Below are 14,314 nucleotides of genomic sequence, written 5' to 3' on the forward strand. Positions count from 1 at the left end.
AACTATGAACTCCGTCGTGAATCCACACCTAGGAAGAGTTAGGTGTTTGTCCAACCCTTTTGTCAACCCTTGAAGGTTTTCAAAATCATTAACCGCTTATCAAATCCGTAAGCATATTTGCCACAACCCCAAGAACCTCCTTATAAAGACCTCCAGGTACTTTCTAGAAGACTAGGCTGACTTAAATATTTGTTTTCTTCAATAAAGTGACTTACTTTATTATTTTCACTTCATTTTATAATTAAATTAATTAATTAAAGTCATCCTTTTAGAAATAACATCAATATTTGGATATTTTAATCAATTCATCTAATTAAGTCACCTGACAAAAATTTGGGGACATTACATCCTGGCATCCCCCATAAACTCCATCAATTTTTGTTGAAGATCCCAAGCATGAATAGCCAACCAGGAATGATTTCTAACATATCTAGAAAGGTACACATCATAACTCCAAGTGCCATCGAAACAAAAACGTCACACTCTACATGGAAGTTTGTGGCTTTTTTGGTAATCTCATGTAAGCTATCCATGAAAGCATCAATAACTAAGGTGCAAGGAGCAATTGTTGACTTAAAAACAAACCCCAAAGAATGATTAATATATGTTATAACATCACTCAATCCAAGGGATGAATTGTCAAACATGTTGATATCATGTTTAGGTCCTTTCTCCCAGGCCACATAAATATCAAGCTTGTGACCACCTTTCCTTGCTGCTGTTCTAAAAATTCCAGCAAGCTTTAAAACATTGATTGGAAACTTTTCAAAATCTGAAATGTTAAAGTCTCCAAGAATCAATACATTCCATGAAGCAATTGCATCTCCAACTGCATATGAAAGGCACACATTACTACACATCAATTCAGTACTGTATGAAATATCCCACTTGTTGGCCAACTCCAAAACAAAAGACCAAATTTGAAATATACCAGTACAGAAATCTGTAGATATAGACATTAAATTGCTTACAAGACATTTCCAGAACTAAATCATTTTATAACCAAAGATGTAATCTTACTCAGTTCATACAATCTTTTAGAACATGATTACTTCACAAATGTAGATTTACTCGTAACTATGCTCAAATCATAAATTTTTATCGGATCACAAATACAGATTTTATTATAAACTATCCTCAGATTGCAAAACAGATTTTATCATATTCTCAGATCACAATCAACATACAAACTTTTTTTTTGGATTGGTAAAATTGTTGTTATTATTACTAATAGTAGCAAAAATTGCAATAAAAATACTTCGAAAAGCAAAAACATCACTACCCAAATTCCCTCTCTAACTAGAAGGGGAAATAGTATGCAACTTACTACATCATCCCTGAAACCCCAATATACATACAAAATTACATTGAATACAGACTAGTAACTGCCAACCCAAGAACAAACAACTATCCACATAACCATTACAAAAAAACTAAAGAGGTACCCATCTATCTTTTGGTTCTGCAACTACACTCCTAGCCTACTATGTAGACAAAAAATTAACCATTTAAAAGTTCTAATTGGAGCTCTCTGGGAATGCCTCTGTCACCTTCCTCTTCCCATGGCTGGAAGACGTGCCCATCTCCACTGCACTCTTAAACTTCTTGGCATTCTTTGACTCCACTGGACGCCCTCTCTTCCTCTTCGGCTCTTCCTTCATCTTGATCCTGCTTTGCTTCTTTGCCTCCAATTACTCACATCGAGCTTGTGCTTCTAAAGTGTGCAAATAGTTCTTAATCTCACTTAGCCCAATTTGGGCTGCTGCACAACAAATCTCCTTGTCTTGATCAGCACCCCAAATGAAGAATGGTCTCAGAGGGGGAATGATTTCACCAATATGCAACCAGTCTCCTCCCGATGCTACAACGCCTTCACCTGGTCTAGCCATCACCATTAATGATGCCAATCCCCAACACCACTCCTCCTGAACACATTGGGAAACAATCCAATAGTTCTCTTCCTTAGTACACAATTCTAGACACTAGGCCAAGAACAGAGAGGCTATGCTTGTGTTTGTCGTGTATCTATACACTGCATTCAGAAAAGAATCACCTAAAAACACAGTCACCTTATGAAGGAATTCTTCATTTTTAAATTTGAAAACATGCTTTTAGTAATATCTATGTGAATGTGTATGATTCTATAGTATCCATGAATAGGAGCTATAATAACTATAAGTAGCTCATAAAGCAATAGGGGATACAAGACTAAACGCGCTTTAGGTGAGACATAGGAATATGCTAGTGGGTTAATAGTCTAAGTACTTAGTCATTGGTTTTTGGCATGAAACTAGTATGGCTAATATTTTGGTTTCATTGTTGGGACCTAGGACTTTGTGCAGTGCTTTGTAAGCACGGATCAGGAGATCATACTCCTAGAAATCAATCACTGGTGGACATGAAAGGTGAATGAGTTTACACAGAGGAAATTCCATAGGCTAAAGGATCAGACAATGGTGAGAACAAGAGCTATTTAATTTTCTCTATGAAAGAACATTGGGTGGAGTTACTAGGACAATTTTTCAATTGGCTTGGAATGTTGTTGAAACACAATTTTGACTAGAGCTGTAGGTACCTTTGTTTAAGGAGCTATAAATAACAATTTACTACAACTTGCCATTTTTACATCCAACTTAATAAAGATTATAAGGGATATTTCACCTTAGCTGAATTCAAACACAAATATTAACCAAGGCAACTTATAGTATGATTGTTGCAACATAGAATATGACAGATGACTATTAGTGTTTTCCTTGATGATTTTTGATCTTCATATTTTTAAAGTTTAAATAGATAAATAGCAACTTTTGGCATTGAAATGTCAATGATGAGCAGTTTCTGTTTATTATATGCGTACTATTGTTAATTTTGTCTATACTATTTTAATTTAAAAGTTGCAATAAAATTAGTGTCACAAAAGAAATTGGCAGACCTTAGTAACCTAGTCTATAGGAATAATTCATTTACACATATTGACTCATACTAGAGGACATTATATAAACTAACATGTTCTGGAAACTACTGAAAATCAGGACGAAACACTCCAAGAGAGTTATTGATTTTTTCACCATGTTTACAGTTCTAAAAAGGATGAAACTAACCAAAAGGATGAGGGGTTACAACTGGTCCATCAGATATGCTTTTCCTTTTAAACACAAAGAAGATATCTTGTGAATGCATGCTGGTCAACTGATACTTAATTTTAATCTTTCTGACATATTTATATTTATAATAAGGCTACTTTTAGGATTGAGGCAGTAACATTAACCCTGATTATAAATATATCTAGTGAAATGCTATACTCAATACATTAAGTTCTATTGACATATTTAATTGGTATCCGTATAATGCATATGACGTGTTATCCACCTTCTGTAAATATCAATTATTCCAGTCAGTGTTCTAGCTTCCATCTATATTTTGTGCTGCTACTAACTAAAGTCTTTTTGTGTTTAGCAATGATTTTGTACTAAATGTTGGTGGATCTGTTTGGGCATTGGACTGGTGTCCTAAAGGACATCAAGGAGCTTCAAGCCAAATTAATATTGAGGTATAATGCACCCCTGAAATTTTACTTTCTGTTATTCTGTAGCAGCCTAGTGTTGATGAATTGAGATTATTTAGATCAACTGCATTTCCCGTGTGGATATTGTTAGTATTTTGTTTATTTTCACACATGCTAGCCCTTTAAATTATTTATAGAGAAAAAGGAAAATACTAACTTTTTCTTATTATCTTACATCACAACTAAAATGTGAAATGGGAACTCACAAGAAACTATAAAAGACGTTAGTGAACTTTAAATGTTGAAGTTATCCATTGGTGTCCTGATATCTGAATATTTGTCTTGGTCCCATCCATGAATAAATGATAGAAATGCATGAACTGATGTGTGAAATCATATTCTTTTAGAAGGGCTAGCATGTTTATTAGGATGTACTATTAAGGGCATCACAATCCTAGATTGGAAAACTAGGGCTAAAGGTTACTGGGATAATGTACAGAGCTAGAATGTTAACTTTTAACCATAAGAGTTATTAGAGAAAAAGTAAAAATATGCATAGATCAAATGGAAAATGAACTTTAATGGGGCAGCAATTGGAACCTATCTTATCTAGCCTTTGAAGTTCTAATAGAGAGCTACACTTTGAAGACTTCGGTGTGCTAGTACTATAATTCTTTAAAGGTTAGCTATCTGTAATGACCCCTTTTTGAGATGATATGGTTTATGATTGGATTAGCCTATTATCGGCTCTCGTAGGCTAAGACTGATGGTTAGAGGGTCCCAATTGGCAGTGCAGGAGGCTTATTCCCATTTCGGAGGTCAAGGGTGTTCAAGATTGCTCTTCGTTTGGTTCAGTTTGGCCTTTGTTTGACCTTGTTTCACACACTTACTATTTATAGTAAGTTAGTATTTGATCTAGAGGAACCCTTACTATTTTTAGTAAGGCAGTTGGATGGAACAATGGTTGACCTCCAGGTTCAGATGGGACAAAGAGATAATGAGTAATCAATGAGATATTAAAATTATAATGGCATTTAATGATATTATTTGTTAATGATTATATTATAAAGCTATTATTTAACTTTATAAAATATCATTAAGACCGGGGCCATTATAGCATTAAATGACTTTATGATATGATGACTAAAAGGGGGGGTTAAAAAGTGTTTAAATTGTTTTCATAAAGTGACTTTATAAAATAACAATATATACTCATTTTAATTAATAAAGCTCTCCAGTTTGTTCGAGAAGCTACTTCATAAGGAGGAATAAAAAGTAAAGAATGTTTCATCCCACATTGCTAAAAGTACAAGCATTCACCGACTTGAGAAGCTATATAAGCAAGGCTATCCCTTCATTTGAGGCATGTTATGAGAATTGGATATTGAGATTTTTTCTCCATTGTTGCTGGAAATCAGTGACTGGATTTTCTAAGGACGAAAACCCTTGGAATTAGTGAAGGCTGGACGGAAACCCATTCCTTCAAGATTGGTGAATTCAAACGGAGTTCACATCTGGATTAATAGTGGAATTTTGGAATCGAACAAGCAGATAATTGGAGGCATTGGTGGTGCAAATATTCATATTCACTCGGGGGAAAATCATGGGTTTGAGAAACACACTGACAGCCATCGATTCTTATATCAGACTTCATCTATTTGCAGATTGTGAGTATAATATTCAGCGATTACTCTTGCTACCTTGGGCGCTGCCTTCCTAAGGTTTAGGCGATCATGTTTAATGCACAATAGACGGCATAAAGGCTGCAAATAATTCATTGTATAAAGCTTCAGGTCTGAAACAGGGTTGGCTACCTTTGTGCATTGATTTGGCATCCAGGAGTCTTGCTTGGTTCTTTCATGGAAGAGGGGATTCTTGGCAACTTTGAGAACTCCCTGATTATCACAGAACAAGGGAGTTGGACTTGCTTGAGATATTTTCATATCCGCAAGCATTCGGCGAAGCCAAACTGTCTTACAAGCTGCCTTAACTGCTCCTCGATACTCTGCTTTTGTTGAGGAGAGAGCCACTGCCTGCTGCTTTTTACAAATCCATGTGACTGCACCAAATCCCAAACTGATCACATACCCAAATGTTGATTTATTGTCATCAATTGAACCTGCCCAATCTGAATTTGTGAAACCACTGAGTCTAGGATCATGACTCCTTGTGTAAAGAAGTCCATAATCAGAAGTGCCCTTCACATAATGCAACACACGCTTCGTTGCTACCCAATGATCAGCCTTGGGGGCCGTCATGTAGTGTGAAATGTAGCTCACTGCAAAACTGAGATCAGGTCTAGTGGTAGTGAGATAGATAAGACTGCCCACTAGTTGCTTGAATGTTGTTTCATCTACAGGTAGGCGTGGAAGCAGGCCTGCATTCAAAACCTATCAAGCAAGTTCCTGGCATACTTAGACTGAGAAATAAAAATGCTACCATTGGTTTGCCAAACCTCAACACCTAAACAATAATGGAGAAGCCCCAAATCTGTCATATCAAAAGCCTTGCACAGGTCTTGTTTGATTTCTGCAATCAAATGTGCGGAATTGCCAGTAATGATCAAGTCATCCACATAGACAACAAGAAAGAGAACATCATCACCAGAGTGTTTGATATACAGATTACTGTTAGAAGGACAATGCTGGAAACCATGAGCAACCAAGTACTGATCAATCTTGACGTACCATGCTCGAGGAGCCTGTTTAAATCTATAGAGTGCTTTCATTAGTCTACATACTTGATGTTCTTTGCTGGCAACCTTGAAACCAGGAGGTTGTGTCATGTAGACTTCTTCCTGCAACTCGCCATTGGGGAAGGCACTCTTAACATCCATCTGATGGACTTTCCATCCAAATTGAGCTGCAATAGTGAGAAGAAGACGAATTGTACTCATCTTGGCAGTAGGAGCAAAAGTCTCCTCATAATCAACGCCCTCCCGCTGTGTGAATCCTCGAGCAAGCAATTTGGCCTTGTATTTATCCAAGGTACCATTTGCATGATACTTGACCTTATACACCCATTTGCAGCTAATGGGCTTCTTCCCTCCCTAGAGGAAGATCGGAGAGAACCCAGGTGTCGTTCTTCAAAAGGCTTTGGGTATTCTGCGTCCATTGCTTGTTCCCACTCTAGAATCCCTTTTGCCTTTGCATATGTCTGAGGCTCATAAATACTATGAATGTTGGTCATGAGAGCAAAATTGACTGTAGACTGCTGTTTGCTCTTGTTTCTGGAAGATCTACCCTCAATGAGCTCATCAGGACGAAGATCACTGATGGTCTTAGCCCACCATTTAGGCCAGAGAGTAGAAGAACCAACATCAGATGCAGGAGCAATAACTAGAACTGGAGGTGGAACAGGAGGAAGATTAGCATCATCTGGAGGAAATTCAGGTAGTGCATCATCCCTCCCATCAGGTGAACCAAATGGAAGATAGACACCCAAATCGGAAGCCTTCAAAGGCTGATCCTCAGAATGCTGCTCAAACGAGGAAAGTTGAAAAGGTCCTCGTTCTTCATCAAAGACAACATCACAATTGAAGATAAGACGATCAATGTCTACATCAATCAGCCGGTAAGCCTTGTGATTGTCATCGTACCCTGTAAACATAAGTTTTTGACTCTTGGAATCCAACTTGGAGCGCTTGGCATCTGGAATCCAAACATATGCTAGATATCCAAAAACTTTTAGATGACTGATCTTGGGTTTGTGACCAGTCTAGGCTTCCTCAGGAGTCTTCCCCTTAACAATATTAGTGGGAGACCTATTAAGGAGATAGACTTACTGCTTCTGCTCAATACTGCTTAGGAACATTTTTGTGTTCTAACATAGACCTAGCCATTTCTGTAATGGTGCAGTTGCGACGTTCTACAACACTGTTCTGTTGAGGAGTGTATGGTGTGGTTTATTGACGTTTTATGCCATGTGTATCACATAAAGTGGAGAAAGCAGTAGAACAAAACTCCCCCCATTATCAGACCTAAGAGTAATAATAGAACAACCAGACTCTTTTTCTACTAAGGCCTCAAATTTCTAAAATACAAGAAACACATTTGATTTCTGTCTAAGTAAGTACGCCCACATTTTACGATTGAAATCATCAACAAAAAGAAAGAAATACCTGCACCCAGTAATCGAAGGTGTATTCATTGGACCACATACATCAACGTGGACCAATTGTAGTACCTTAGAGGCTCGCCATGAGTCACCATCCTTGAACGGTGTCCTGTGCTGCTTCCTAGCCTGACAAGCTTCACAAACTTGCTGATTCTGAGTTTGAATTTCAGGTAGGCCATGTACTAAATCTTCCCGAACAAGCTGAGCAAGGTAGTGAATGTTCAAGTGACCATATCGCTGATGCCAGAGACTGTTGATAGAGGAGGATTTAGCTGCAAAAGCATGCTCAAGAGAATCACCCGTATCCACAAGTTTGTAAAGACCATGATCCTCGATGCCAACAGCTATAGTAGTGCGAGATGCACGATCAACAATCGAACACTTGTGGGGATTGAAGATCACATCAAGCTGAGGAGAATGCCACATAAACTGACTCACTGAGAGTAGGTTTAGTTCCATGCTAGGAATGTAGTATACATTGAGGCATATGAGATTCCTCCCTCCAGACTGTATCTGAACGTTGCCCTTGCCGACAATGGTATACTCTTCACCACTAAATATGACTGAATCGGTATAGGGAGAGAATTTTGTAAACCAATCATGCCTGTGAGTGAAATGTCGAGAAGCACCAAAATCTATATACCAGGTAGAAGATTTCACATGGTTTGCAAGTCTTTTAGCCATGAAGGCGTAAAAGGCAGACTCTTTCTGCTTTGTGTGCTCAGTGACATTGGCTTTAGGCTGAGACCCTCCCTGCTTCCGTTGTTCATAAGCTATTCGACTGCGACAATCCTTGATCATATGACCATAATTATGACAGTAGTTGCACTGATCCTTCTTCCAACCATCCCGAGACTGGCTGGAGCCCTTTTGCTGAGATGATTGAGATTTGCCTTTCTCCTTGTGAAAGGTTTTGGCTGCAAAGCTTGTTTTGAGAAGGACGAAGTGGCACCGCTACCAAACTGTTGTTTCCATCGGTCCTGCTGTAGAAGTTTGGTGCACAACTCCGGAAACTTCAGATCAACATTCATTGAAGTAATGTTGAGAGTTTCTATAAAGTGCTCATAGGATTTAGGTAGGCTTTTCATGGTGATGACTACCATATCCTCTTCCTCTATTTTCCAACCAATAGCTTTGAGCTGATCTCGAATGTCCTTAATCTTTGTGAGATGCTCTTGTAAGGACATACGTTCATCCATCATGATGGAGAACAACTGGTTCTTTAGGAAGAACGCTTGGCTTTTGTCGGACGTCTCATGAAATTCTTTCACATGCTTCCAGATTTCTGATGCTGACTTGCCAGAAGGAATTTGAGGTAATTGGTCATCTGTGACAGAAAACTTGAGAAGCATGACGACTTCTTGATTTCGGTCATCAAATTTGTCCTGATCTGATCCGGCTGTGGTAGGACGAGACTCTTTCGTCTTTCCCTAAAACAAGATCATCAAGGCAACGATATTCGAAGATTGTCAGCATGTGTTGCTTCCAGGTGTTATAATTCTTGTCGTTGAATCTTTGACTGCCTTCCAACATTAAGGTGGTCAATGATGCCATCTTGCATGCTTTCCAATGGACATAAAACAAAAATCAAAGAAGAGGCGATAGCATGAAATACGAGGCACAAATCCCAATGCAGAAAACAAAGGCAAATGCAGGTATAGACTTCAAAAAATAGCAGTGTTACTCGGGGATGCGTTTCCGGCATAATTTGACCTGTTCTGGAAACGGGGACGTCTTGGAAACTCGGAAACTTTCAGAAACCCATGCTCTGGCAGTCCCATAAAATTAATGATTGAATTTTGATTATTTGTTTGACTTCCACTCTCATGCAAGCTCTCAATTTAAATTATTTAACACAAACGTTATATGTTAAGGTTTTATAATGCATATAAGCAAGCTTTATCCATGTTTTTATACGAATATTTAAAATTTCCTATATATTTAAAATTTTATCTATTTTTTATATAGCTGTCCTCACTACCGTCCCCTACTTTGGGAAAACAAATTTGTCTCGGAAACTCGTTTCCTTATCCCCCCGTCTCGGAAACTCGGGGTAACATAGAAAAATAGATGAAGTACAACTGACACAAATTTCGAGAAAAAATTCCGATTGACCCCCCAAAAATTGATGAAGACCCAGAAAACTACGCAAAAAACCCACAAAGAATCTGTCGTTTAAACTTTATTCCGACCAAAAAATCTGAGGGTTTTGATAAAACCCTAGTCGGCTGAACCTTAGCCACCAAAAATATAGAGCCGCTGCGATGAAGGTAGGAGATCGCATGATTTTTGTTTGTTGCAGAGGAGAAAATTGCGTGCCACGGATTCAAAAAATCGCGGATGCAAACTAAAGAAAAATTCTTGCCAAAAAATCGCGGAAAAAAGAACAGGATGCGAAAAATGATGGGCTGTAGAACAGAAAAACGCGAAATCGCGGCGCATTGCCCGGCAAAAAACACGTGTCTGAGAGGAAGGCGGGTTGTGTAGAGAGGAGAAGATCGCGTCGCGTCGAAAGAAGGATCACGGGCCGCTAGCAACAAAGAAGAAACCGCGTCGATCTGAAAAGAAAAAAACACGGATCGAGGGCAAAAAGAGAGTGCGAAATCCGTTGAACAAGAAAAAAATGCGGATCGGAAAAAAATTTGTAGCCCAAAACAAAAGAAAATCGCTGAAAACCCTTGATCAGATCGTTACACAAGCAAAATGATGGTTGCGACAAGGGTTTGAAAAGCAGGTCATGGCATGCCGAGAAGGTCCAAAGATGGAGAAAAAATTTTGCCCAAAGAATTTCGCTTTTCAGATTGTCGAAATTTGAAAAAATGAATTTTAACCTCTTTCCTGCTCTGATACCATATTACACTTAGTAATTGGTAAAAAACTTGATTGTATTAATAAGAAGCAAAACGCTTCAATATAAAGAATTTACAAGAATACAAAAATATCAAGTTTCTAAGAAGAAACTGAAGAAGATAGAAGAAACGATCTTATGCACATAATTTACATTTTATACATAGATGACTATTAAATAATAATAAACAATATTATTCTAATGCTCTGAAATATTGACTTTGTGAAAACCCTTTCTTGCTCCACAAAGTTTCAAAAAAGCTCAAATTTTACATGACTAGGGGAAGATTCTATAATATGATCCAAATGGGGAATTGAGAAAAATCCACCTCTGTAGATTTAAAAAGGGATGCAATAGACATAAAAAGATCCCAGACATAAAAAGATCCCACACTTCCCAAAGAACTATGGACCATTGCCCTCAAAAAAATCATATTTTGCCTAAGACTGAAATTTGATTGCAAAAAACCCTCGGTGAGGATAGACATTGAAGGGTCAAAGAGTGAAAGCCAAGGTTCCTTAGTCCATTCATAAAATTCCAAAGGAAAGCCTCTTGCCCATAACTTTGCAAATGATTGAGGAGCTTTATGAAACTTCAACAATAAGGTTTATTTGGCTTTCTAAATGGAAGAGTTCTTTAGAGGAGGGGAAAACAAAACTAGAATTTCCTCAGGAGGGTAGTATCCATGGGCTTCTTGAGTACTTCCAAATCTTGCCGATTGTTCACAAAAATGTGATCCTTTGTAAACATGAGTTATCCCGTTGTAACAAAGTGGATTTACAAAAAGCCTTGCAAATGTGAAATGGATTGCCAATGTTCTTGCATCTTTGATAAATTTCCCAACACTCAAGCCTGTCTACCTTCATGACATCAAGATTAGAGGCACCTTTATTTAGGTAATGCTTGTTGTTGTCTTCACAAAGTCCTATATTTGTCTTGGGAGCTTGAGCAATGGGCATGAGAAAACCCACGTGTTGTGATCTTTTCACACATCTCCCCATTGCAAATGGGGAACCTCCTTGCTTTTGCTTTTTAGGGTTTTTGTTAGAGCCTCGTAACCTTCCCAGCACCAATTTTGTCAGTTTTGAAAGGTCCGAGTTTCAAGAGTCATAAATTAGTTTGTGCAAACCATGGTCAGAATAGTTTCTTGACACCGTCAGTGTGCCTAGAAAGTCCAAAGGACGAAGATTGTAATTGATTTGGGTCAATTTGGACAATTTTCTATTTTTGGAAAGTTTTGTTTTTTTGGTTTTTCCTATTTTTTAGGAAGTTTTGTTTTTGGCACTTTAAGCATGATCCACGGAGTGGCTATTTTTAGAAAGTTTTCCTATTTTTTAGGGATTATTGCTTTTTCTATTTGATCTAGGGTTTTGCACTTTTGACTCAGTGTTATGACGAAAATGATCAAGAATTTCGTCCAAAATTCAAAATTTGTCCAAAAAGCCAAGTTCCTAAATTTGTGGAGTTCCAAAAGATTCAAGGGCATAATGATGGGTGATTTCAAAATTTCAAGGTCATTGGAGCAAAATTGGATAAAGTATGAAAGATTTCATCTTTTGTTTTAATGGAGAAAGGGTTTCACAAAGTCCGCCTAGGGATGCATGAGCTAGGGGAATAAAGTTGTTCAAGTCCGCCTTGGAGAAGATTTGGTGAAGTCCGCCCTCATTGCTTGGATAAGATGGAATACATTTCGTGAAGTCCACTTGACATGGTGCAAAGGTTTGATCAGTCCGCCCTTGTGTGGAGTGCAAGCTACAAAGTCCGCCCACATATGGAATGGATTCCATAAAGTCCGCCCAATAACACTTCATCAACTTTGCTAAGGGAATGATATGCATGAAGTCTGCCTAGAGGTTAAGGAGATAACAAGTAAGAGGTGAACAACTTTTGCCAAGTCTGCCCTCATTATGAAGTCCGCTTAGCAAAGATAGAATGTTTTAGGAAAGGAAACTACCAAGTCCGCCCAGCCTTGAAGAGGCTAAGTCATCAACAAGGAAATAAAGTTATGAAGTCCGATTAAAAGGAGGAAACATTTTGAGGAAGTTCGCCCCAACTAAGAAAGAAAATACTCAAGTCTGCCATCACTTGGAAAAGATTTTGAGTAAGGAAAAGAATTTCCAAAGTCCTACACATGCTGTGGAAAAGACTTGTTGAATTCTGCCAGCAATAAGGAAAGAATCTCCTAAAGTCCACCCAGCTATCAAGGATAGAAAGCATTGAAGTTCGAACAAAGAATTCATTTTTAGAAAGTTTTGAGATTTGGAAAGACAAAAGAATTCATTTTAGAAATTTTCAAAAGTTGGAAGAGAAGGAAGAGATGAGTTCGATTCATGAACTCAAGGTCAAAATGGAAACTTTCTCCAAGGACTGAAATTAAACTCAAAACGAGATCAGAACTTTCCTAAAGGCTAAACTCAACTGAAAATAAAAAATAGAAACTTTCTCAATGAACTGAAATTGACAAGGAAACAAGATCATTTATTGAATGTCTAAGTTCGATGTATGGGATGAAAATAGAAACATGATAAGTTTGATTTGGGAAAGATGAATCGTGTTTCTAAATGCAGAAATTGTACTCTTTATGAGTCATTTATTCATTTCAACAGTTCGAGTTTGGAGAGCAAGACTCTTGAAGAAAACATTATTTCAGGTTTTCTAAGGCATCTTCAGAGCTTCAAGAACAGATCAGGGATTTTTCTAAGGCATTTACAAGAAGGAGAAGTGAAGATTTTCACACAAAGCATTCTTTCTACTCATTTCTTGCCTAAATTCTGAAGGTGACAGGGTTATTCAAGGCAGATTTATTGAGTTTTCAATCTGGTTTTCAAATTTTGGATGGATTTTTCAAGGAAAATGAGTCTGATTTTCACGACTTGGTCAATTTTTCTCATCATTTTTCATTTATTTCACAGATTTTGGGACTAAGTTATTAATCAAAGACAAATTTCAGTCTCAAATTCTCAAATCAGATTGAGCTTTTCAAGCTTTCCTAAAGCTTTAATAAATTTCTAAGTGCTTCAACCTGTTGAAACTTAAATGTTGAGGAATTGGAGTTAAAGGACCAAAATCAGAACTCATTATGCCATCAAACCTTCAAAATTAGCACTCAAAGTAAGAATCTTAACTTAATTTTCTTTTGGTTTTGCAGATCATAAATGGCAGCTAAAGGCGAGATCATCGCAGAAAACACAAATGGAGTTTCAAGCCAAATTCAGAATTGAAGACAGGTCCACAAGCTCCCAATCAGAATCAGATGGTGACAAGAAGAGTATTCCAAACAGATAGGAGAATTCAGGGAGGACATCCAACATGTTGAGTGGCACCTCGTCATCTTCCATCCAATCAGATTGTTCCAAGTCAGCATGTCCAGGTTCAATGAACCTGATTTATCCATAGAAGCTTCTAGAAGGCACACTTCACAATGCAACAACCTTCTATTTTTATTATTGGTTTATATTTAGCAAGAAGGACAAGTGTCCTCAAATGCAATTTTCTCATTGGTCGAGGGGTAGTTAGTTGTAACACACCCTAGCTAGGGTTTTGATCTTTCAATCTGGGCCCTTGTTCATTGTTTGATCGCGGCCGTTCAAAACTTTTTGGTGCCTATATAAGGTTTCCTCCTCTCATTTGGAGACTGTGAGGTTTTTGATAAATTGTTGCAAGAGGTCATTTTGGATGATACATTGCTTGTGTGCTTCTAGGCCTTGTAATCTCTTTTATTTGAATGATTGGTATGGTTTACAATTTCTTAATCACAATAGATTAGAATTTGCTTTTAAGTTGTTAAATGGAATGCAAGATATGATAAGTGTTGATTCAAGGTGAAGCTATTTGTTCATACTTTT

At 37.7% G+C, this 14,314-nt stretch overlaps 1 protein-coding gene across 4 annotated transcripts in view; it reads left to right on the forward strand.

Moving 5' to 3' along the window:
- LOC131079459 (uncharacterized) overlaps window positions 1-14,314 on the forward strand; it is a 314,514-nt gene that overhangs the window by 36,573 nt on the left and 263,627 nt on the right. For all 4 annotated transcript variants that reach the window (XM_058017422.2, XM_058017420.2, XM_058017419.2 and 1 more), the window contains one exon: window positions 3,457-3,550. In XM_058017422.2, the coding sequence (XP_057873405.1) occupies window positions 3,457-3,550 (94 nt within the window). The remainder of the gene's footprint in view (window positions 1-3,456; window positions 3,551-14,314) is intronic.

This window comes from Cryptomeria japonica, chromosome 8, assembly GCF_030272615.1.
Source record: "Cryptomeria japonica chromosome 8, Sugi_1.0, whole genome shotgun sequence".
Lineage (NCBI taxonomy): Eukaryota > Viridiplantae > Streptophyta > Pinopsida > Cupressales > Cupressaceae > Cryptomeria > Cryptomeria japonica.